The sequence below is a fragment of the Bubalus bubalis genome, chromosome 22 (genome assembly GCF_019923935.1).
Source record: "Bubalus bubalis isolate 160015118507 breed Murrah chromosome 22, NDDB_SH_1, whole genome shotgun sequence".
Taxonomy (NCBI): domain Eukaryota; kingdom Metazoa; phylum Chordata; class Mammalia; order Artiodactyla; family Bovidae; genus Bubalus; species Bubalus bubalis.
In genome coordinates this window covers 21,996,657-22,022,832 of record NC_059178.1, presented here as the reverse complement: position 1 = coordinate 22,022,832, position 26,176 = coordinate 21,996,657, and the positions used below count along the sequence as shown (strand labels likewise).

Below are 26,176 nucleotides of genomic sequence, written 5' to 3'. Positions count from 1 at the left end.
CTAAGTTTTGATCACACTCTGATTTAATGATGTGTGTGCAGTCTGGGCATGTAGAGCAGGGAGCTGGAACACTTCATCAACCATATCCAACCCACAACACCCCCAGGGAGAGTGAGAACTTCCTGGAGAAAACTGGGAGCTCTATCAACAAATGTTGTTGCCCTGGGGTCATGGGAAGGATCCTCCAGGGAGGACGTGATGAATTATTAAATCACAGCAGAGTGAAGTTGAGGGACCTTGAAGGGAAGAAATCAATAAATAACATGTGCCCGGGGCAACATGAAGCATCAGTAGACAGCAGGCAATGATACCTCAGCTCCAGAATCTCAATAGTTAAAGATCTCTGTGATCTGCACCAGGAGAGATTTATTTTGAGTCCTCCGCTTTGGCTCCTACGACAGCTGTGTTGTCATTGGAGGTGGGGAAAAACAGACCTCCCAGCCGGTAGGGGGCGCCTTACCTCTCCGTGCTCAAGCGGCACCAGTCTAGAGTAATAGGAGGTGCAGATGACTTCGTCATCCGCCCTGTAGGTGGGCGGCCCCCGTCTCGGAGTGATGTTGTAATGCGTCAAACATTCCGTGTCACTGACCGCATAGTACTGCCAGGGGCTGAACTTGACACCATCCACAGAACGTTCCAAGATCCAGTTTCCAGGTCGAGGGGCATTAGCTGCCTTGATGATGACATAAGCGACCTGGAAGACCTGGAACAAAGCCATTGAAAAGTCTCAATCAATAATCAGCAACAAGTGCTCGGAAACCAAAGTGCCTCTTGAGAGCACTGCCATATGATGACTTCCAGTGTCTTTTACTGCTTTTGAAGATAAGTGCTCATAAGTGTTCATCAGAGATGCATCTTGTAAATGTTTTGCTGGTGGCATTTGCTTTCAAAATATACTCAAACTGTTCACAAACGAATGTATTATTATTATTGTTATTAGAAGTGTAATTTTTTTTTAATATCTTTTGAGTGTGCTATGTACCATGTGGGATCTAGTTCCCCCATCAGGCGTGGAACCTGTGCCCCCTACATGGCAGTATGAAGTCTTAATCACTGGACCACTAGGGAAGTCCCAATAATGTTAATAAGTGCCTGTTTTCTTGTTTTCAATGTCTTTTTCCAGCAGGATTCTTAATGGTTGTAGTTGCAATATATTTCATTAATAGTAGTGTTAAATGTATTTCTCATACATTGATTTGGAGATAACACATCTGAACATGAGAAAAAAAGTCAACTTACTACACACCTATCATAATGGTTAAAATCCAGACCACTAACAACACGGAATGTTGGTGAGGTTGTGGAGTGACAGGAACTCTCATTCAGAGCTAGTGGAAATGCAAAATGCTGCAGCTACTTCAGAAGATAGTTTGGTGATTTCTTACGAAATTAAATATGATCTAACCATACAATGGTGTGATCACTAACCTAGAGTGATCATTCACATCCTGGAATGTGAAGTCAAGTGGGCCTTAGATAGCATCACTACGAACAAAGCTAGTAGAGGTGATGGAATTCCAGTTGAGCTATTTCAAATCCTGAAAAATGATACTGTGAAAATGCTGCACTCAATATGCCAGCAAATTTGGAAAACTCAGCAGTGGCCACGGGACTGGAAAAGGTCAGTTTTCATTCCAATCCCAAAGAAAGGCAATGCCAAAGAATGCTCAAACTACCACACAATTGTATTCATCTCACATGCTAGTAAAGTAATGCTCAAAATTCTCCAAGCCAGGCTTCAGCAATACATAAACCGTGAACTTCCAGTGTTCAAGCTGGTTTGAGAAAAGGCAGAGGAACCAGAGATCAAATTGCCAACATCTGCTGGATCATCAAAAAAGCAAGAGAGTTCCAGAAAAACATCTATTTCTGCCTTATTCATTATGCCAAAGCCTTTGACTGTGTGGATCACAATAAACTGTGGAAAATTCTGAAAGACATGGGAATTCCAGACCACCTGACCTGCCTCTTGAGAAATCTGTATGCAGGTCAGGAAGCAACAATTAGAACTGGACATAGAACAACAGACTGGTTCCAAATAGGAAAAGGAGTACATCAAGGCTGTATATTGTCACCCTGCTTATTTAACTTATATGCAGAGCACATCATGAGAAATGCTGGGCTGGAAGAAACACAAGCTGGAATCAAGATTGCCGGGAGAAATATCAGTAACCTCAGATATGCAGATGACACCACCCTTATGGCAGAAAGTGAAGAGGAACTAAAAAACCTCTTGATGAAAGTGAAAGTGGAGAGTGAAAAAGTTGGCTTAAAGCTCAACATTCAGAAAACAAAGATCATGGCATCTGGTCCCATCACTTCATGAGAAATAGATGGGGAAACAGTGGAAACAGTGTCACACTTTATTTTGGGGGGCTCCAAAATCACTGAAGATGGTGATTGCAGCCATGAAATTAAAAGACACTTACTCCTTGGAAGGAAAGTTATGACCAACCTAGATAGCATATTCAAAAGCAGAGATATTACTTTGTCAACAAAGGTCCGTCTAGTCAAGGCTATGGTTTTTCCTGTGGTCATGTATGGATGTGAGAGTTGGACTGTGAAGAAAGCTGAGCGCCAAAGAATTGATGCTTTTGAACTGTGGTGTTGGAGAAGACTCTTGAGAGTCCCTTGGACTGCAAAGAGATCCAACCAGTCCATCCTAAAGGAGACCAGTCCTGGGTGTTCTTTGGAAGGACTGATGTTGAGGCTGAAACTCCAATACTTTGGCAACCTCATGGGAAGAGTTGACTCATTGGAAAAGACCCTGATGCTGGGAGGGATTGGGGGCAGGAGGAGAAGGGGACGACAGAAGATGAGATGGCTGGATGGCATCACTGACTCGATGGACGTGAGTCTGAGTGAACTCCGGGAGTTGGTGATGGACAGGGAGTCCTGGCGTGCTGGGATTCATGGAGTCGCAAAGAGTCGGACACGACTGAGCGACTGAACTGAACTGAACTGAACCATACAATCTAACAATCATGCTCCTTGGTATTTACCCAAAGGACTTGAAAACTTACACAGGTGAATGGATAAAGGAAGTGTGATGTCCATACAACAGAATATTATTCAGTAATAATAATTTTAAAAATTGACCTCTAATGCCACAAAAAGACATAGAGGAACCTTAAATGAATATTGCTAAGTACAAGAAGCCAGTCTGAAAAGGCTATGTACTGGATGAGTCCAACCATATATGACCTCTGGGCTTGTTGGTTTTCTGTTTTTTGTCTTAAGCCTCTCCCCATCTTAGCCCTCACCAATTCCAGGAACACAATTCCTCAAAATTAACCCACCATAAACCAAAATATTTTACTTTCATCTACTGAACTATTCCCTGGGAAGGACAGTTCTATCTCATTATAATAACTTTGTTCACCTACAAGAAACGCCCCCCAATAAAGCATACCCCCTGTTTCTAAAGCATATTAAAAGCAAAATAATGTTATTGGATTTCAGTAAAGAGGAAAATCAGGAACTGCTTGTATCCACAACTGAATGTCCGTGTTTAAAAATCTAGAACCATCTTCATCAATTTAAATCACTTACAGTAATTAAAATAAGGCAAACACTATTCTGCTGGAGCATAAACATCTCAAGAAAATTCTCCTATGAACATAATTACATGGCTTTTTCTTTGGGGGAGTTTTTTTTTAAACATTTCCCCAATTTTGTAAATCATATATTCTATCATTTATATGCTTTTTGATTTACTATATTTTGTTTGCTCGGTTGCTTAGTTGTGCCTGACTCTTTGAGAACCATGGACTATATAGCCTGTCAGGCTCCTCTGTCCATGAAATTCTCCAGGGAAGAATACTGCAGTGGGTTGCCATTTCTTCTTCAGGGGATTTTCCTGACCTAGGAATGAAACCCGAGCCTCCTGTGTCTCCTGCATTGCAGGCAGATTCTTTACGTGCTGAGCCACAGCACTTGCTGTGCCTGAGAACAAGTTAAGTGCTTTATTAGAAATACTAGCACTTCAAGCCTTTCTAACTGCATTCTTCTCATGAAATATGTACTGTTACTCCCGCTACTTTACAGATGAATAAACTGAGGCATAGAAAGATTAAGTAATCGTCCCAGGATCTCACAGTTTCTAAAATGTAAACCACGCTTCTGCAGGTTGCAAGGGAAAAGCATGAAACCCTGAGCTGAGCAACAAGTGAGCACCAACCCAGTTTTCCAAATCTCTGACCTCAACCAGCAGCAATTGTTTCAATACCATGTTCTTGTACTTTCATCAAACCCTTGTTGGCTTTTAGACAGAGGTCAGTCACGTGTCACAGAATGATATCCAGTGGAAGAGCAAACATACTGGGAAAACTTTAGGACAAATGGTTTAAGTATCTTGATCAAGGCCTTCAGATATGACGCTGGGCATTGTTCTCACAATCTCTGAGTATTTCCCCAACTGGAGACTGGGAAACAAACCAAAGAAGGGATTATGAGATGTAAATCTGCAAAAGCGGAAGAGGGGGCTATGAAGCATCTAGATGCAATATGTTAAATCACATTACTGGCAGAAACGTCTCCCTAAAATCCAAATGCTGAAGTCCTAACCCCTAGTACCTCAGAATGGGACTGTATCCGGATAGAGGTTAAAGAGGTTAAAGAGTTAATCAAGGTCAAGGGAGGTCATAAGCCTGTCTGACTGGTGTGCTTTTAGGAAGAGAAGATTAGGACCCATACACACACATGGAGGGTCAACCCTGTGAGAACACAGTGAAAAGATGGCCATCTGCAAGCCTAGAGCAGAGGTCTCAGACGGAACTGACCCTGCCAGCACCTTGATCTTGAACTTCCAGTTCCCAGAACTCTGCTAACACATTTCTGCTGTTTAAACCCCCAGGTCTTCCGTATGGGCTATAGCAGCCCTAAGCAAATGAACACAAGCTTGTCAAATTCACCCGTTGTAAGCTGACAAACAGGTCTTAGCACCTAATATAAAAAAAAGTGAGGGCTTCTTTGTTATATATAGAACCTTTGCCCAAATGAAATCCATGACATTTCTGTTGCCGCTCTTTAGCATGGTTGACTGAACTGCCTTGTCTCTCCATATAAGGTTGGCTGAACACAAATTGATGACACAGGGCTTTCACTACATTCAGCGTCACTGAGGTCTTGCCAAAACCTGTAGCTGATACAGCCACTTTCAAATCCACTTTCATCAGGGTTTTCCACCAAGGGGCCTTTGTTAATGATCGCTGGAATGCACATAAACTGTGCCGCATAAATAAAGTGCACGCACACCCAACACTGCTTTCGACACAGGAATCCAGACAGGAACTTTCATGTGGGCCTCAATCTTTAATGTATTAAATCCACCTCAGGCGCAGAGATAAGAACAATACACGGAGCCTAATTCTCCAGCATCAGGGTTCAGCTTCACATGTGCTGGGGAGGCCAAGTGTCTCTGCTCCCGGGAAAGCTCAGCTGTGTAACTGCAGGGGCCCAGATGCCACACGGGACCCTGGCTGGAAATTCTGCCCACAAGCACATACCTGCCTCCCAGGCCATAGTGAAACAGTGGATGGAGGATTGCTTTCTCTTACCCAGTGGGAATGACCTTTTCATAGGCAAAAGAGATTTAGATTTTTTAAGTTTTTTGTTTGTTTGTTTTGTAAATTTTCATTCATTTTATTTATTTTTGGCTGCGCTGGGTCTTCATTGCCACGTGCATTCTTAACCACTGGACCACCAGTGAAGTCCAAAAGAGATTTCATTTTGTAGTCAAATTACATTTTAGAAAAGAGATAGTTCAGTCTCTTTGATAAATCATACTGTTCATTTGGGACTTCCCTGGTGGCACAGTGGTAAAGAATCCAGTGGCCAATGCAGGACACACGGGTTCAATCTTTGGGTTGGGAAGATTCCCCGGAGAAGGAAATGGCAACCCACTCCAGTATTCTTGCCCTGGAAAATCCCAAGGACAGATGAGCCTGGCAGGCTATAGTCCATGGAGTTGCAAGAGTCGGCCACGACTGAGCAACTGAGTGACTGAGTATGACAATTTCTCAACTATTCTTATAAAACTGGTGAATCTGTGCTTTGTAAAAGTGTATTTCTTTGGATATTATTAGAAAATAAAATTCAGAGTGATCATTTGAGCTAATATTTATTACTTAAGAATAAAGAAGCAATTACTTACCAGAAGGCTAATTACTAATACAGCTATGATTCCCTTCTGGTTTTACAGCGTATGTATCCCGAAGTAGCTTGTCAGTTGATAATGACGTGAAACAGCATCAAACACTCGGCAGAACGAGAGGAGTTTGGGTCTTGGACCTTTACTTGGTATGTAGGATCCACGGGATTCACATTTTAGGTAAATCTCTAATGGACAGTGATCTTAAAATATCATTTCTATTTGATGATAATGACTATTATACGATTATTGCCTCATTTTAGGACCAGTACTCAAAATGAACAGACAAAAGGACTTGACTTCATGAATGAGAAGAGAAGTGTGAAATAAAAGAGGTTTGTTGCTCTTTAAATCTGCTGCTGTCATTAGAAGTGCAGGGTAAACAGGTCAGAATCCACTGTCTTTTCCCATCTTTCTTGTCTTCTTGTTTTTTCTTTTTATGGAGGTGAGGAGGGACTAGCTACTTATAGTGGCAAATGTAGATCAAATAGGTTTCTTTTCTGAAAATTCTTAAGCTTCCTGTCTCAGAAAATCAAGGTTGGCTCATTCTGGAACCAAGTTCAGATCCAGGGTGAGAAAGCTGAGGAGCAAGGAAGGAAGGGCAGAGAGAGGGGCCCATTGCAGAATTAAAAGGGAACCGGGACCAGTTACCTGGGGATGGGAAAGGGGTAATTAAACCCCTGCAGGAGAAGTTCTGTTTTTCATCAAATAGGAAAGCTCTTTCTAAAAGAGCCCACAGGTAAGGAGTTCCAGGGTTCATGACCCCTTGGTTCCATCTCAGGATGACTCAGGGGATTATTTCTAAGGATACGTGTTGAGCCCCATGAAGAATCAAAACTGGAAGTACTAGGCTGGTCTCCATCCCTTGTCTCATGGATCTCTCTGTAGAAATGCTCGTAGCACTTAATTTCTCCAAGCATTCTGGAAAGATCTGGCTAAGTTTTGTGGGCGATGAACTGAAACAACCTCAAAAGCACAGCCAGGAAGGTCCCCGAATGCTCTTTGTGGAGATCTTCACTACTTTTCCCCACCTGGAGGTGCCAGGTGACAGCTGAGCCCAAGAATGAGATAAACCCACATGGGAAATGCAGGTACCAACCCTTCAAGGACCTGAGAAACCTATAAAGCACCTTTCCTGTCCCCAGACTCCTGACTACCCATAACCCAGGGACACAGGTTTTCACCCAGGAACATCTCAGCCTTTGAAATTACACTGGACTTTCTCCCTCAGACGCAGTGCCACTTGTTCATGTTGGAACAGAGTGGCGAGTGGAAAAGAGTGGAAGAGTCCATCCTTCCCTCCCGACCATGGAAGCAGGCTCGGGAATCTATCATGGAGACTGGAGGAAGTCAGGGATGATCCAGGAAAAAGCAGAGCTGGAGGTGGTGGCCTAGAAGGTGGCTGCAGAGGCCAGCCCAACGCTCAGCCTCTGGCGTCACAGGCTAAGAGACACACGCCCGCCCGCTTGGTGGCCTTGTCCTGGCGTCAGGACCTGTGCCTCCTGAGAACAGCCTGCCCGGGTGGAGAAGTGCAGAGCCAGGTGGAGCCCAGAGGGATGGGTCAGCTCGGCTCCCTGTTAGAAAAACAACAGCCCCTCTCCTGGGAAGGGGTGGGAAGGCAGAGCTGCTGCTGCCAGACATGTCCCCACCCCTCGCCACCAACACCCTCCCCAGGACACAGGAGGCTGAGAGCAAAGGATGCTTCTAACACCCTTTCACTGAGACTCATTCTGTAGCCACTGATTGAACGTCTGCTCCGTATTAGTAACAGGACTGTGTCAGGGGCCATGAAGACAGCGCTGAAGTGGGGGACACGGTCATCAGTGTGGCCTGGATGCCCTGATGGGCAGACAGGTGGGCCAGGGCCCCGGAAGAAGGACAGAAGGTGATCACGATGTCTGGGGGGCATCCTCGTCTGGAGAAGCGGTAGGGTCAGGGAAGGTTTCTCTGAAGCATCTCGGGAAAGAGAGGGAGACATCTAGGGGAGGAGAGAAAGCTGCTGGGGGACAGGAAGCTGGGACCCTACAGGGCCAGAGCACGGAGGTGGGACACAACGGGAGGCCCAGCTGGCTTGAGCGTTGAGATGGGAGGGGAGCAGACAGGACAGGGCTCTTTGCAGAACGTTCAAAGTTCTTGACCATTTGAGGACCCTGAACCAAGGAGAGTTCCCAGGTCACCAGGGATGAGAAGAAGACGGAATTGGATGCTGGTGCCAGGAAGTCGTGAGCGATGGTGGTGGTGACAAAGCAAAGACCAAGACTAAAGCGGTGAAAAAGCCAGTGAGTCTTAGAGAGTTTTCCTAAAGGTCTAATGTGAGTGAGAAAGAAAAACGTGGAGGCCCAGCAAGGTTTTCCAGCTTTGGCCAGACACCTCAGGAAGACAGGACAAGTCTCCCTCGTGTGGCCTCAAAGCCACCACTCCCCTCTTCTGTCCTCAGTCCCGGAGAATTTCTGGCTGAAAGCACTTGAAAACTTCCTTTCACTTCCTCTCCTGGTCCTCAGGCTGACCTATGGTGCCCAGGAGATTCAACAAGTTAGAAGCAGATGGCCCCACAGCCCTCTGCTCAGCCCTCATCGTGAGAAAACAGTCCCATCGCTCCCTAAAAGTAAAAGGGGCCCCTAATCATTAAGCCTCACAAATCCAACTGGCAACATCGTCTAGAGAAACCGTGCGAATCTGCACCTGACCGGGTCCATTAAACATTAACCTTTGAGTTACACATTGACAGCCCCTGGACACAGTGATTATGTGCTTCTTTCCGTTGGTCACTAAATCTAGCTGAATCGCTTATAGTATCAGCCCGAGAGAGATTAGAAAGCATTTTTTTGTTTCTGCAAGATTTCACTCAGTACGTGGAACCTTGATCCACATCCTATTTGAAGATTCCCATCTTTCTTTAGGAACCTCTAACTTCACGGAACATCTAGAATTTCTCAGGCGTCAACTTGACAAACCGTTACACTTAAAAACTGCTAAATAAATGTCTTATGCAGGAAGGCTTTTGTTTATTTAAAAAATGTGGTGGGAATGTAAATTGATGTAACCATTATGGAAAACAATACGGCGATTCCTCCAAAAATCATGGCTAAATGGCTCAACAGGGGCTTCCCTGGTGGCTCAGTGGTGGAGAGTCTGCCTGCCAATGCAGGGGACACGGGTTCGATCCCTGCTCTGGGAAGATTCCACATGCCACACGGAGCAACTAAGCCGGTGTGCCACAACTGCTGAGCCTGTGCCCTGGAGTCCAGGTGCCACGACTATGAAGCCTGCACAGCCTAGAGCCTGTGCTCCAGAACAAGGAAGGCCAGCATGGGAAGGGCCTGCAGACCGCAACTGGAGAGCTGCCCACACAGCAGTGAAGACCCTGCACAGCCATAAATAAATAAATAATAAATGAAATTGTCAAAGCAATAAAATAAATGGCTAAACAAGCTCTGGGATACAGTGGAATATTATTGAGCCTGAAAAGGGAATGAAATTCTGATACCCACTACAACATGGATAAAACTGGAGGACATTATGTTAAATGAAGTCAGCTGGACACAAAAGGACAAATACTATATAATTCCACTCATACGAGTTGTGGAGAACAATCAAACTCATGGAGATGAAAGTTAGAACTGTGGAAAACTGGGGCTGGGGAGGGGACGAAGGATGGGGATTAGTGTTTAATGAGGACAGCGTTTCAGTTACAAGATGGAAAGCTCCAGAGGTAGATGGTGGTGATGGTTACACAACAGTGTGAATGTCAGTGAGCCAGAAATGGTTAAAACGCTAATTTTAGGTTATGTATGTTCTACCACAAGAGAAAAAAAGATGTGAAACTAGGGAGAGAAAAGTGAATGATACACAGACTCAATTGTTTGGGGGAAAATGGAGATTTCTAAATAGAGAGTGATTAGGAATCAACTCTTGTTTAGAAATTGGGAAAGACCCTGATGCTGGGAAAGACTGAAGGCAGGAGAATAAGGGGAAGACAGAGGATGAGATGGTTGGATGGCATCACTGATTCAATAGACATGAGTTTGAGCAAACTCTGGGAGATAGTGGAGGACAGGGAAGCCTGGCGTGTTGTAGTCCATGGGGTGGCAAAGAATCGGATATGACCGAGCGACTGAACCAAAATAACAGGAACCAAGTCTGGAGCAGCCCACCGAGCAGTCTGGAGGGCAGGCCAGCAGCTCAGAGGGGATGATGAAGTCCTGTCTTTCTCCCAGCCCTAGTTCTGTCAGGCTCTTACTAAGCTCTGGCAAGGCCTGATGGCTTCACAAAATACAGAATCGGAGGACAAACGTTAGGGTTTGAGTGTGAAAGGAGGCTTCTGCATGACGTGACTGGAGACCCACAGCTCAGAGGTGGGCTCTCCTCCTGGTGATGTTTCCTACGTGCTGGGCTGACCTTTGGGCAGTCCCGCTCCTTGCCTGGTCCTAGAGTCTGGTTCGAGGTTGTAAATGGTCGCCACCTCAGTGGAAACCTAAGAAACGGTTATTTCATGGGCTTTCTCATGCTTCTAGCACATGAAGCACAAAGATAAATATCTTCTGATTACATGTCATAAAATAGTAGAGAAAAGAGAAATTTTTAAGTTATAAGACTGGAAATTCCCAACAGTCACCTACTTGTTGGAGGAAAGGTCTTGGAAACTATTAAAACTACATCGTTTTGATGTTTGGCAAAACTAATACAGTGTTTCAGGTTTAAAAATAAAATAAAATAAATTAAAAAAAAAAACTACATTAGCTCAGTCATTTTATGATTTCACTTTAAAAACAATGATGAAGAATAACCCAAATTTGATTTAAAAAAAAAAAAAAACCTCTTATGTGGGGGTATATGGAAACTCATACTTTCCACTCAATTTTTCTGCAAATCTAAAACTTTGCTACAAAAGAAAGTCTACTAATTAAACACACACACACACAACAAAGACAGAGCTATCTGCCCACATCGCAGCGGCTACCATCTGCTCTTAAGAAAGCATAAGCCACTGCAGTTGGTTCACAGAAACTGATGAGTGGCCCTCAGGCCTCACCAAGCTTCTCAGGCGTGTGGGCATCCCAGCTAATTACCTGCAGCTTTTAATCTCATCTCCCAGCTTTCCCAGGCTTCATTTCCATACCTTATGGGTCATGGCGGCCACCAGGCCAGGGCAAGCCAGTGCCTCCACGTACCTGAGTACAGATTTCAAAGTAGCACAGGTCTGCCTGCCTTGGCACAAGCAGGCGGCCGCCTCAGTCCCTAAGAGTTTCCATCTTTGTCATGACTTCCACAGCGTCATCATCTCACTAAGACCAACGCTCGCAGAGTCAGACTTCTAGGATTAATCCCCACCCGTGCACTAAAAAAGGTAACGCTTTGTGATTTATTGCTGTTCAGTCGCCAAGTCACATCCGACTCCTTGTGACTCCATGGACTATAGCATGCCAGACTTTCCTGTCCTCCACCATCTCCCGGAGTTTGCTTAAACTCATATCCATCGAGTTGGTGATGCCATCCAACCATCTCATCCTCTGTCGACCCCTTCTCCTCCTGCCCTCAATCTTTCTCAGCATCAGGGTCTTTTCCAATGAGTTGTCTCTTTGCATCAGGTGGCCAAAGTCTTGGAGCTTCAGCTTCCGCATCAATACTTCCAATGAATATTCAGGGTTGATTTCCTTTAGGATTGACTGCTTTGATCTTGGTGTCCAAGGAACTCTGACTGGTGATTAATAGATTTCAATTTCTTACAATCCAGAGAAAGAGACTCACAGACTTAGAGATGGAACTTTTCGTTGCCAGAGGGAAGGATGTGGGGAAAGGAGAGTTTGGGAGTTTGGGATGGACATGCACACACTGCTGTATTTAAAATGAATAACCAACAAAGACTTACTGTAGAGCACAGAGAACTCTGCTCAATATTAAGTGGCAGCCTGGACGGGAGGGGAGTCTGGGGAGAATGGGTGCACGTACATACATATATGGCTGAGTCGCTCTGCTGTGCACCTGAAATTATTACAGCATTGTTAAGCAGCTATACTCCAATATAAAATAGAAGTTTGTTTTAAAAATATGTTTTCCAGGATTCAGGCTTAAAATGATCGATCCACTTGTATTCTCTACACCACAATGCATTATTCACAATAAGTAATATAACTATGAATCTACACGTTCTTTAGATTTCTCCCATCATAGGTGTGAAACAATAAATAGGAAAACATTTTATAAAATGCAAAGTAGGGATGTTAGGTATCACTATCGGACTTTTGATCACCTTCCTTAAGTACCATAGCTATTCTCCTGACAACTGGCACCTCTCAAAAGGATAGTATTTAGAGTTCATTCAATTTTGTTCTCTTTTGTTATGACTTGAAAATTCTTTCCTGCCTCTTACAACCATAGTCAAAGATTAAAACTGTCACCACCATTTGACAAAACATTTGCCTGGACAGAGATGAATAATCATGGCATAATTTATATCTGTGAAGGTGATCAACAATATCAGACAAACATTGTTAAGCACCTGAATTCAGCACAGTGCTCCCAAATATGTGTTCAGTAAAGTAACAAAATGCAAATAAATGAATATACATTATATCCAAATGAATGAAAATTCCCTGCTATTCAATAAACAAAGAACAAAAAAAGAAACTGTTAGCATCTGTGCTACTAAGGGGCTATGAGACACACCTTTCATTCACTGCTAGTGAGTGTATAAACTGAGCAGTATTTGTGAATGTGCAGCTCACTGTACGTAAACCGCGTGTCCATGGAATTCTCCAGGCAAGAATACTGGACTAGATTGCCATTTCCTTCTACAGGGGATCTTCCCGACCCAGGGATCGAACCAAGGTCTCCCACATTGCAGGTGGATTCTACCTATACCCCAAGCCTGTTCAACCCTCACATCCCCCAAACCACTCATCTGCTTCCTTGCCTCTCTCCCCTGCTAGCCCAGAAGCCCCTGAAGGCCAAGATCAACCTTAAACGACAATTTAAGATACAGTGACCATATCTACATTTATTTGGAACCAATATAAACCAATTGTTTGCTGATTACTTTCCTGGGATGTGGCCATTGAATCCCAGGATTCATCAAGGAATCCTGAGATGTCAGCCCTTCAGAAGCAGATGTCATGAATTATTAAACATAGACAGTGTTCTCAGATATGATGGAATGGATCAGAAGATACTTCCTGGCTGTTAGCATCACAAGTGATTTTTTTAAAAGTTTTTTCTCATGTTAAATATTTTCTGCTTCTATATCAGAATAAAGGAAGTTCTGCATAGAGAGGTCCATTGAAGGCATTAAAAGCATGTGAGATATTTTGAAATACAGCAGAGGTATTCATGAGCTACTTTTTTTTCACTTTGCTACAGCTTTCCTTTTAAAGATGAAGATGTTAGATGTTACCATTTGAATACATTGCTAAGTAAAAAGCAGGGGGAAAAAAGCTAAAAGCAAACACAAGAATGGATTCCAAAATATATTTTTCAAAGAAAAATTTCTTCAGAAATTAAAACATCTTTTTTTTTTTTTGGCTTTACTATCACAGGAAGAAATAATTCCAGAACAGACCTCCCTTTCTTTCCATAAATATACAAAAAGCTTTATTTTGAAGCCAAAACAGTTGGAGATAGGAAAGTATATTTTGACAGAGTCCTGCAAAATTCTCTTCACTCACTTTCTAAAATCCTCCCAAGGCTGATCTAAGAAGCCCCGTAGAGCAAGCAAGACTAACAGTACAGCCAACATTCTGCCATTTAAATCAGGAAAAGAAAAAGGGGGGAGCTTTGGTAAACTAAGTTGTGCTAACTGGAAAAATGGTTACGCTTGACTATTTGGCAAACCATCATTGATGACACACATTGGATAAAGCTTAAAAATAAATCTTGTCAGGAAAGGAAAATCCACATATGCCCTCAATTATGTTCATATATTAAAAAGCAGAGACATCACTTTGTCAACAACGGTCCGGATAGTCAAAGCTATGGTTTTTCCAGGAGTCATGTACAGATGTGGGAGTTGGACCATAAAGAAAGCTGAGCACTGAAGAATTGATGCTTTTGAACTGTAGTGCTGGAGAAAATTCTTGAGAATCCCTTGGACAGCAAGGAGATCAAACCAATCATAAATGAAATCAACCCTGAATATTCATGGAAAGGACTGATGCTGAAACTGAAGGTCCAATTCTTTGGCCACCTGGTGCAAAGAGCTGACTCACTGGAAAACACCCTGATGCTGGGAAAGACTGAAGGCAAAAGGAGAAGATGGCAGCAGAGCACGAGATGGTTGGATGGCATCACCAACCCAATGGACATGAGTTGGAATAAACTCAGATACTGGAGGACAGAGGAGCCTGAGGTACTGCAGTCCATGGGATCACAAAGAATCAAACTCGACTTAGCAACTGAACAACAACAAATTCAGCTCACTCATCATTAACATTGAACAATTTAAGGTGCATCGTCTGTATCTCCACTTGGTCCTACAGCTCTTCATGTCGCCTAAATATAAAGGCATAGCCCCTAAAAGGTAAGCTATGGGAGATCGGCAGAGAGAAGCCTCTTTTCAGAAGTGTGAGGCAGTGGGGGTTCAGAGACATCTCAGAGTGGTTACCCCTCTTCCTGTGAAAGGCTGGGGTTGCCCTGTGTTTCCTCCACTTGAATCTCAGCCAACTTCAGGGACTGGGAGGTCCACAGAGCAAAGAGGGAAATTCTGAGTGGCACTGAGGCCAGGTCCTAAAGGGACGCAACTTATGTCGCTTTCTCTGGAACACCTGTGCTGGAGCCCTGAACTGCCCGCTTAAAACCTGCCTAGGGCCGCCATGCTGTGAGGAAGCCCCTAGCCCACAAGGAGAGTTCACAAGGAGGAGCCCTGAGACCACATGGAGGGAGAGTCTTGGCCAGCCCTCCCCCCAGCTACCCCCATGCCACCTCCCCAGCTGCCCAGACCTCTCCCTAGCCTCTCAGACACCCCCCCTCAACTGCCCCAGGGCCTCTACTCCAGAAGCGCAGACCCCTCCCCAGCTACCCTAGCACCCTTCCCTTAGCTGCCCAGACCCTACCCGCAACTGCCCAGGGGCCCCTCCTCCGGACCACCTGCTCCAGCTGCTCCCCTGGCAATGGACTGCAGCCTGAGGCACACCCACTCAGTCTTCCTGAAACCCTGACCCCCAGAAACAATCCCAGAAAGACAAAAAATGAATGTTGCTTCAAGCCATAACGTTTCATGTGGTCTCTTACACAACCGTAGATAACCGGAAGAGACACTGCGAAGGAGAAAACAAAGTGATATAATAAAAATGTAAAAACAAGAGACAGACATATCTCTGAGACTAGCAGCTTCACTGAGAACGGGACCAAAGAGATAAAAACGTCTGAAGGACAAGAATTTCTCATGGCTTACTTCCAACTCATAATGAGGGACTTGGTTTCTTCCAATCTATTCATTTTGCCAAACAAACTCAAGAAAAACTTAGTATTTGAAATCGGTTGGGACCCATGTGAAGTATACAAATTATACAAAATTGAAATAAAATCATTTTGAATAGATGCAAATACACAGCCATCGGTCATTTTGACCAGGATCTCCAGGAAGAATTTCTGCCTGACCTGTTTTAACAAACACCCAAGACTCATTTGTAATGAGAAGCTCCAATTTACATGCAACTCTTGTTCTAAAAGTCTTTCAAGGTTTTCTGCCTTAAGAATGCAAAATTTGCCTATTCTTTTCTTGTTTACCTGTCAATGTGCTTAGCAAACACTTTACATTTGGATGATACAATGATAGACCTCAATCCAGCTCTTGCCAATTTTTCAGAAATTTGGGGGGAAAAAAACAACAGCAGACATCCAAATTAATGAGGTTTTATAAAACCCAGCACACAAGCAGCTCTTGTCTAAAGGTTTGCGTAAAACAAAGGCCCTTCTGTGATTATGTTCCCACAACAAAGTGCTACTTCCTAATTAAACCTACACAGAGTATAAAGCACTGCTTCAAAAAGCAGCCTTTATCTTCAATGCCATAGAAAATGTTTCCTCTTTTTACGAAACACACTTTGTCTTCTAAAGGGACATTACACATTTTTACTCACAAGTCGGTCGGACTACTCTCAGGGAAAATTTTGCCCAGGTTGAAACATTTTTGAAGGGGATTACTAAACTTTGATGCATTTTCCTGCTTCTTGACCAAAAATCACATTAGGGGGCACCCAGATTTACCATGCAAGGAGCGTTGATACTCTGCCCCATTCCCAGGGGAGAGGACCCTGCTGGGTGGCAAAGAGAAGAGGGGTTTAGGAAGAACCCAGACAGACGCTCCCAAGGCAGGAGGAAATTGTCAGAGTGCCTGCCAGTCTCCCCATGAAATCATAACAGAGAGGGAACAATCGTGGGAGACCAGAACAAAGGAGGGGAGACCACCTGGACGGTGTGGAAGGAGATGGAAGTCACAGTGCCCAGCCCCAGGGGCAGCTGTACAGCCATGTGACTCTGGGCAAGCCAGTGGACCACACTCTGCACTGCTACCTCCTAATCTCCAAGGTGGGGGCCATCTCCTCTCCAGGACTATCAGAGATGAAATAATATGGACAAGAAAAAATGCTGTAGAGTCTACAAACTATACCTGTGTAGATACATGTATGTGTGTGTGTGTGTGTACCTACTCTATGGACATGAGTTTGAGCAAACTCTGGGAGATAGTGAAGGACAAGGAAGCCTCGCATGCGGCAGTCCATGGGGTCACAAAGAGTCAGACACAACTTAGCGACTGAACAACAGCAGCAATATACACACACCTATATATACACAGATAGTATATGAGTGTACAATACACAGGCTGAACATTCATGTATATGTATTAATAGACTGAAGGCAAAGGGAGGCAAAAAGATTGAAGGCAAAAAAAGAAAAGGGTGCAGAGGACGAGATGGTTGGATGGCATCACCAACTCAATGGATATGAATTCGAGCAAACTCCAGGAGATAGTGAAGGACAGGGAAGCCTCGCGTGCTGCAGTCCATGGGGTCACAAAGAGTCAGACATGACTTAGCGACTGAACAAGAAGAACATTAATAGATTCTATATGGTACATAGATAATATATTGTGTATATTCTATATGCACTATTACTAAACTCTATACTATTCTAAATTCTAAAATACTAAATTATATATATTATATATAGATTATGTACTACATGTACTGTTTAATCTATATACTATGTATAGATTCCTTACATATAACTGTATATATGAATACATGTATAGATCCCTCTACACAACAGGCAGTGAATGTTTCTTTTAAAAGAAATACTCAAAACTAACTAGAAACGTGCATTCTGAGCCTTGGAAAGGATCTGGCCACACTGCACTCCTTCACTGGCATGTACTCTTTTTTCACTGAAACCTCAAGTTATTACCCATAACAGAGAAGCAACCAAAATGTCAGGCGTAAACTGTTGTGCAAATGATGGGTAAGCCCTAGAATAGGATGTTAGTGGAGCTTTAAAATGATTCATAATGATTTCAATTATATTGGGAAACGATCATGCTATAAAGTTAAATAAAACATCAGGACACAAACATATGTGTCACAAACCTTAGCCAGCCAGAGGGTCGATATTGTCCAAGAATGCAGACAGTCATGAGTTCTACCCTTGAATTACTTCAGCTAAGCCTCAGTTCATCATTTGTCAAAAGGAGCTAATGGGGAACCAGACTCATTGTGTGATTATGAGGGTCCCACGAGCCAGTTCAGGATGAAGGTGCTGCAGGACACCTGGCCCAGAGGAATAGGAAATAAAAATGCTAATTTCACTTCGCATGTTTTCAAGGTTCACCCACGTTGAAGCATACATATCACAACTGTTCCCTTTTTAAGGCAAAAGGATCCATTCGATGTAGAGAGCACATTTTGTTCATCCTTTCATTGTTGATAGACACCTGGTTCCTTCTACCTTCCAGCTATTGTGAAAAGGCTGCAATAACACATGGGTGTTCGAATATAATATCATTTTGAATTCCTACTTTCAATGCCTCTGAGGCTATATCTAGAAGTGGAATTGCTGGAACATATGGAAATGCTATGTTTAAGGAAGCTACCATACTGTTTCCATAGTACTGCACCATTTGATGTTTCCAACCTGCCCTGCACAAGGGTTCTAACTTCTCCATACCCTCACCAACCCTTATTTTCTGTTTTGTTTTTTTTTTTTAATAACAGCCATGTTGATGGGTATGAAGTGGTATCTCATTGTGGATTTTCATTTCCACAGTGTCAAAAGATGTTGAGCATCTTTTCATCGGCCCAGCATCCTAACACAGAGTATCTCAAACTGGAAATCCTTGAGTTATTCAGTTGAAAAATACTACCATAGGAATACATTTAAATATGTTTAATAGAATACATACAGTTTCATATAATTAACAACTAAAAGAACCCTGACAGTCATAAAATTCAAAATCTGTCAAACGTGCATGCTCCCTATCTCAGAATGATATCTTTAAATTTTTAAGTTATCACAAAGGATCCCTGGCTTGCGTCAGTGGTAAAACACCATGGAACATATTCTTAAGTCACTGGACAGTGAGCAATAGTTTATGACTGGACACCATCCACGTGGTGGTGGTTTAGTCACTAAGTCCGACTCTTCTGACACCATGGACTGTAGCCTGCCAGGCTCCTCTGTCCGTGGGATTCTCTAGGCAAGAATACTGGAGTGGGTTGTCATTTCCTTCTCCAGGACACCATCCATGTATATGTTAGTTTTACATTTGTTAAGTGACTCATCAGTTTTTTCTTAAAACAATTCCTACAAATTGTTTTCTTTTTAAGTAAGACATTGCTAAGTATCTAACAGTGTAAATTCTAACATATGGTGAATCGATGAAAGAAATGAATCACAGGCATTATTTTAAAGAAGTAAAAAGATAAATTGAATCGTTCCTCCTGTAATATGTTAACTAAGGCAGACACTCCACAGTTAAATCTTACTGCAAACCAAACAACATTTATGGACTTTCTGATAACACCACTTTCTATCTTTTCTTCAGTTTATATTTCAAGTAACCAAACATTGTCTACAGAAGCTAAAAACGCCATAATTCCTACAGCTGTCATCAACTAAAAAGTCAGGAACAGGATCACTGTCTTTGGCACTTGCCAACAGAATGAAGCTGACTGATTTGGTCATAAAACCTTGGAGCTGACATATTTAAGTTGTATGGACACATTTACAACATGAAGATGCTATGATTCTTGATAACATTAAAGTCTGCCTAATTTTACTTTAAAACCTGTACTTCACAGCTTACATTTTTACAGAAGGGAAACAAAGCAGTTGATGGGTTATAGCTAATGGCTGGTTATCTTTTAATCCAGTTGCGAACCAAAAAAAGGAATGCAAAAATAAAGCACTGGTTCACAGTGATTCCACACTCACTGCCTCAACTCTGCTGATTTCTGGGCATGCAAGACAAGCCTCTACAAATGTTAACAAGGAAGGGAGAGAAAGAGGAGGAAGAAAAGAGGAAGCAGACACCTGTGGTCCCTGCCCTCATGGTGTGTATAATCTAGAAATTAACTAGCAGGTGGTGAATAGCTGGCCTGACAGAGAAACATACAGACTTTGACAACGGAAAAATCATCAGAAGGTGTAACCACTTTCACGTTCTAAGAGTTGCATGTCAATGAGACCCAGGAAACAAGGATGAGAGATGGGAAAAAAAAGGAAACAGCATGACAAGGGAGTGATCCAGATGCCAATACCTAAGTGGGACCCAAAGATAGCCTTGCTTCTCACGAGACAACCAGCCCTGGATGCAAAAGAGCAGCCAGGATTGCCAAGCATGGGTTCTGGCCAAAAATACTTCACTGGAATGTAATCAAGTATTATAGCTGAGTTTAGTTCATGAGAAATAAAGGACATAAAGAAACATATTAAAATCACAATGAAACCACTTGACAAATCCAGAATGTGGGATATTCTACAAGACAAAAAGCCTTGTGTTTTCAAAAACTGAATATCACTTTTTAAAAACAGTGTGTGCCAAGTTGCTTCAGTCATGTCTGACTCTTTGCAACCCCATGGATGCAGCCTGTCAGGCTCCTCTGTCCATGGGATTCTCTAGGCAAGAATACTGGAGTGGGTTGCTACGCCCTCCTTCAGAGGATCTTCCTTACCCAGGGACTGAAACCGCAACTCCTGCGGCTCCTGCATTGACAAGTAGGTTCCTTACCACTAGTAACACCTGGGAAGCGCCCCTCCCGCCACCCCACCGAAAGGGAGAACAATTCAGGTAGAGGTTTAAGAAGCATAGTAATCAAATGCAATGTGTGTTCCTTATGGACCTTGGTTTGAAAAACAAAACAAAACCTATAAAAGACATCAGTGATTAAATTGGGACAACTGGATCTCAGTGAAGAAATAGTTACTAGGACATTGCTGTCAGCTTTGTTAGCTAATGGCACAGTGCCTATTCGTAACAAATGTCCTATTTTCTGAAGATACAAAAAACCTTGCATTGGTCCAATGTCACCATGACTGCAATTCACTTGGAAAGTGTTCCCAATGTGGCAAAATGTTTAAAAATCCCTGAATCTTGAGGGTAGTTATATGTGTGGCACAATAATACATTTGCTACATATTCAAAATATTTCACAATAAAAATAATAAATAAATATATCTGAGAAAGGTTTGTTCAGATATAACCATCTAAACTTTTTTTAAAAAAACTTAAAGCACAGTAGAAATTTTATATTCTGCAAAAGATGAAGAAAATTCTGAGTATTTTGTTATTTAAAATTATCTTAATTTAGAAGCTTATCTAAAAACACTAGAATTTGCCTGCTGTGCTGTGCTAAGTCGCTTCAGTCGTGTACGACTCTTTGCAACTCCATGCACCATAGCCCGCCAGGCTCCTCTGTCCATGGAATTCTCCAGGCAAGAATACTGGAATGGGTTGCCATTTTTTACTCCAGGGGATATTCCCAACTCAGGGATCGACTGGCAGGCAGGTTCTTTACCACTAGCACCACCTGGGAAGCCCTGCTGCTGCTGCTGCTGCTAAGTCGCTTCAGTCCTGTCCGACTCTGTGCGACACCATAGATGGCAGCCCACCAGGCTCCCCCGTCCCTGGGATTCTCCAGGCAAGAACACTGGAGTGGGTTGCCATTTCCTTCTGCAGTGCATGAAAGTGAGAAGTGAAAGTGAAGTAGCTCAGTCGTGTCCGACTCTGTGCGACCCCATGGACTGTAGCCCACCAGGCTCCTCCATCCATGGGATTTTCCAAGCAAGAGTACTGGAGTGGGGTGCCATCTAGAAGCCTATATAACTCTGTCCATGACTCTGTGTGAATAAGTCTTAAAGACCTAAAACTGAGGCCCCTGAATTCCTCAAGCTGATTCAGTCCAACTTACGGCAGAAGCTCTCCTGTTAGGAGAAGCCAAGATCCACAAATTGCAAGATAAATAGCAGTTGAACTTGGGATTTGAAGTTTCTCTGTAAAATGTCCAGCTGTTAATTTGGCCAAACCCACATAGTATCACATTCCTAATAATGAAAATGTTGTACTTTTTTCCCTCAAAGAAGGAAAATACATTGAAAAGATGATGAGAAAACCAACATTTCCTGCAGAAGCATCCTTACCACTGAAACAAAGACAAAAAAAAAAGCCAAGGCAAAAAGGGGATTTTTGCTCTTTTCCTTTAGGTGGATTTGAAAAGGCAAAGGCATGTCATATTAATTCAGGATTTGTGGTGAAAACGCCCAGATGTATTATTTTAGTTACGTGATTCTACGAACCTGAACTTGGAAAATGTCTCCTCAGCTTCACATCTTACTACCTCATTTACCATTATGATTAGAGTTCAAAACTTCCTTACACGTGAACATACACAGTATTGTCTTGCTTTTACTTAAAATTCTGCATATTTTGTGATTTCCCTGGTGGCTCAGATGGTAAAGAAGCTCCTGCAATACAGGAGATGTAGGCTCGATCCCTGAGTTGGGAAGATCTCCTGAAGAAGGGAATAGCTGCTCACTCCAGTATTCTTGGCTGGAGAATTCCATGGCCAGAGGAGTCTTTGGGCTACAGTCCATGAGGTTACAAAGAGTTGGACACGACAGAGTGACTAACACTTTCATGTTTCACTTTCATTCAAAAAATTATGATTCTTCATCATGAAATCTCCAAAATTCATACTGTACACCTTTTGAACGAGTTTTCTCTTTCATTACATATTTCCCATGATACTGAGGAGTTCTGACCCAAGAGGAACAGAATGGAAATAAATAAGAAGGCTATGTTATGGCTTTTCCAGAGAACTGAAATAGAAATTTGACAAAAGCTGCCACCTTTCTTTTTCATCCCTTTCACTCAGATTTCTTTCCTTTTCCTTCCTTTCCCTAGAAATATTTGGGGCAACCAGGGCTCATATTGTATTTTGCTCCATTCTCCTGAATGGTCTTGAGCAAAGCTAGGAAGACACACATGTGATCTCAGCCAATTAAACCCTGCCTTTCCTAGCTGGTGCTGAAGGCTTCCTCATCGAGCACTGGGGTGCTCACAGCTCTCATACACAGCATCAAAGAGTCCAGAGGTTTAATGCCTTCTCCTTCTGTTTCCAAGCCTTATTTTCTACACAGCACCCTTTACTAGAGCTGCATGGTGAAAACGGTAAGATAATAAGCTTGAAAGGCAGCAAATGCATGTGTTTTGTGCCCCCAGCAGCTGTGTGTGTGTGGACACTGGGTACCATTTGTCAAGGCATCATGGGTGGATGGATGATCAGCATCCTGACACAGTGTCTAAGAACATCAAACCACATGGGAACAATTCCATTCATCACCCCAAGGATACCTAGGCATGATAAATGTGACAAAAACCAGTACCAAGGACAAACTCTGTGTTTCACTCAAATCCATCAAGTGAAAAAACAGTGAGACCAGGATGTAAACATGTCAGGAAACAAGTGGACTTTCCTTGTGTATTAAAAAGCAGAGACATCACTTTGCTGACAAAGGTCCAGATAGTTAAAGCTATGATTTTTCCAGTAGTCATGAATGGATGTGAGTTTTGGACCATAAAGAAGGCTGAGCGCTGTAGAACTGATGCTTTCAAACTGTGGTTCTAGAGAAGACTCTTGAGAGTCATTTGGACAGCAAGGAGATGAAACCCAATCCTAAAGGAAATCATCCCTGAATATTCATTGGAAGGACTGATACTGAAGCTGAATCTCCAGTATTTTGGCCACCTGATGCAAGATGCCAATTCATTGCAAAAGACCTCGATGCTGGGAAAGACTGAGGGCAGGAGAAGAAGGAGACAGAGGATGAGATGGTTGGATGGCATCACTGACTCAATGGACATGAGTTTGAGCAAACTCCAGGAGATGGTGAAGGTCAGGGAAGTCTAGTGTGCTGTGGTCCATGGGGTCACCAACAGTCAGACACGACTTAGCGACTAAACAACAACAACGTGAGATTACAACCCAGCCACCCACCGCCTCCTGCAGCACCTCCAGCCTCACCCACCTGCCTCAGGTCCAGCGTGATCGTGACCCAGTGGTACTCTCTCCCGTTCTGGATACTAGGACTCTGCCACCAGTTATTGGTACCGTCGATGGCGTTGGATATCGGATGCCGTTCTGTTGAAGGAAAACAAAAACCCGCTACGCTCTCAGATTGTGGTTTAAGGTTGTTAACTCCTAAACTGTAATACAGTGGAAATGAACAGCTGTAAGGAGAACACAGGCCCGTGGCTTCCTAATAGAAGTCTCCAGTTATCACTTAGGAAGGGGTACGTTCCTACGGGGGCCCCACTTGCCTTTGGGGTTGGCGCTGCTGCCATCACAGACCCGGCACTGGGCATTGCGCATGGCCCGCCCAGGCACATGCTCCACCAGCTTGCAGTACGTCTCTGGCCCCTTCTCCCCGCAGGTCGCATTGGTGCTGATGTGTGCATTGCTGGCAAGGTTGAGGATGGCAGGGAACAGGCCTGAAAGTCAAAGTCACCAGATCAGCTCAGCCACTTGAAACCACAGGTCATATCACTGCATCTCACTCTGCTGGTGAAGCAGAAGTGTTAGTCACTCAGTCATGTCTGACTCTTTGCAACCCCATGGACTGTAGCCCTACAGTCTATGTAGAAGCCCTACCAGCCTCCTCTGTCCATAGCATTCTTCAGGCAAGAATACTGGAGTGGGTTGCCATTCTCTTCTCCAGGGGATCTTCCCGACCCAGGGATTGAACCTGGGTCTCCTGCATTTTGGCAGGTGGATTCTTTACCATCTGAGCCACAGAAGATGGCCAATTTATGGTCACCAAAGGGAAAAGGGTTCTTTACCACTAGTGCCACCTGGGACGCCCAAGTACATTAAAAAAAAAAAAACTCACTATGCATCTATTAATAAGAAAATAATAAGTTACTAGATAGTCTTCCAAAGACTTCCCACATAAAACAGAGCTACCCTAGTAGTTCTGTGGGCTACTCTGGTGGCTCAGTGGTAAAGAATCCACCTGCCAATGCAGGAGACATGGGCTCAGTCTCTGATCTGGGAAGATTTCCTGGAGGAGGAAACGCCAACCCTCTCCAGTATTCTTGCCTGGAAAATCCCATGGACAGAAAAGCCTGGCAGGCTACAGTTCAAGGGGTTGCAAAGAGTTGGACACCACTGACCTACTAAAAAACAACAAATTAGCAGTTCTATCCTAGGAGAATGACCCTAATCAAATCAATAAACTCTTAGTTTCTCAACAGAAAATAGTCATAGCATATTATATTCTAGAGTATTACTCTTAATTTTGAAACATAGCAGACTTACACAGTATACTAGGTATAAACATGTTTTTTCATTTTTAACTTAAAGTTGGTCATTTTTATCACATGCTTTTGGGATTTCCTAATTAAAAAGGCTTAATGAATAAAACAGATGTACTTTGATGTTTAATTATGCAGTTCCTCAATTTATTCTTTTTATCAACCAGTAGTTAAGACACATATTTTATGCAATAAAATGATCTAATTCTTAAAGTGACACATAATTCTTGGGAATGCTACTTAATTGGGGGGAGAAGCTGATACTTATTGTTTTTGGTACTGAGGTAAATATTAATTTTCTCCTTCCTTTATGACCACAATATTCTAGTAATCTGGTTTGAATGTATATTATGAACTGACAATTTAAAACACAATAAGTTTGAAACTGTGGAGTCACATGCAAAGAGCTGCAACGGAGTTTTCTGGGCTCTGGGTCATGTCTGTGCATTTAGATTTGCAGTACAATCAACCCTCTCCATTCCCTTCCCACAGACCAGCCAAGCGAGGAGAAGAAAAAAGGTCACAGGAACTTGGTTAACAATGCATTTCTCTGTCAACAAATCCTTTACCAGCTAACTCTAAAAATGTTCTCACTTTCTCTTTTTTTCCTCCCCCTTCAGTTGCGAGATGTCAAGAGAACTGCCCACTTCCTGCTCGGGGCTCCCCCAACCCTGACCTGCAAGAGCCTTGAGTTATGGAGGGAGTCAGGGTCATTAGGGCACCTGCTTCTCCATTCAGGAGCCTACACTCTGAGTCACTGAGAAAAAGAACTTTAAGCTGTGTGAATATCAACATAATTTCAGTGAATAATAGCTTAATTGTAGGAACCAACAACAGGTTGTTCTTGCACTACACAGGTTTTAGAGCACCCGCGTGCGGGCTCAATTGCTCAGTCATGTTCGACTCTTTGCGACCCCTTGGGCTGAAGCCCACCAGCCTTCTCTGTCTGTGGGATTTCCCAGGCAAGAGTACTGGAGAGGGTTGCCATTTCCTCCTCCAGGGGATCTTCCCGACCCAGGGATCAAACCTGTGTCTCCTACATTGGTAGATGGGTGCTTCTCTGGTTGGTATTGTAAAGACACTCCTAAGCAAAAGAAAGAGAAACCCCTTCGTTAGCATGACTAATTTCAAAACTCTGTAGTGGTGCATTTGCCTTTCGCTAAAACTAAATCTTTCTTCTCAGATAAGCTCATGTTTGGGGGGAAAAAATTCACTAAAAATTATTCTTT

At 43.2% G+C, this 26,176-nt stretch overlaps 1 protein-coding gene across 1 annotated transcript in view; it reads right to left on the bottom strand.

Moving 5' to 3' along the window:
• LAMA1 (laminin subunit alpha 1) overlaps nt 1–26,176 on the bottom strand; it is a 124,771-nt gene that overhangs the window by 82,302 nt on the left and 16,293 nt on the right. The window contains exons 2-4 of the mRNA XM_044934772.2: nt 23,955–24,125; nt 23,663–23,775; nt 461–703 (exon numbers count right to left, since the gene is read on the bottom strand). Coding sequence (XP_044790707.2) covers nt 461–703; nt 23,663–23,775; nt 23,955–24,125 — 527 coding nt within the window. The remainder of the gene's footprint in view (nt 1–460; nt 704–23,662; nt 23,776–23,954; nt 24,126–26,176) is intronic.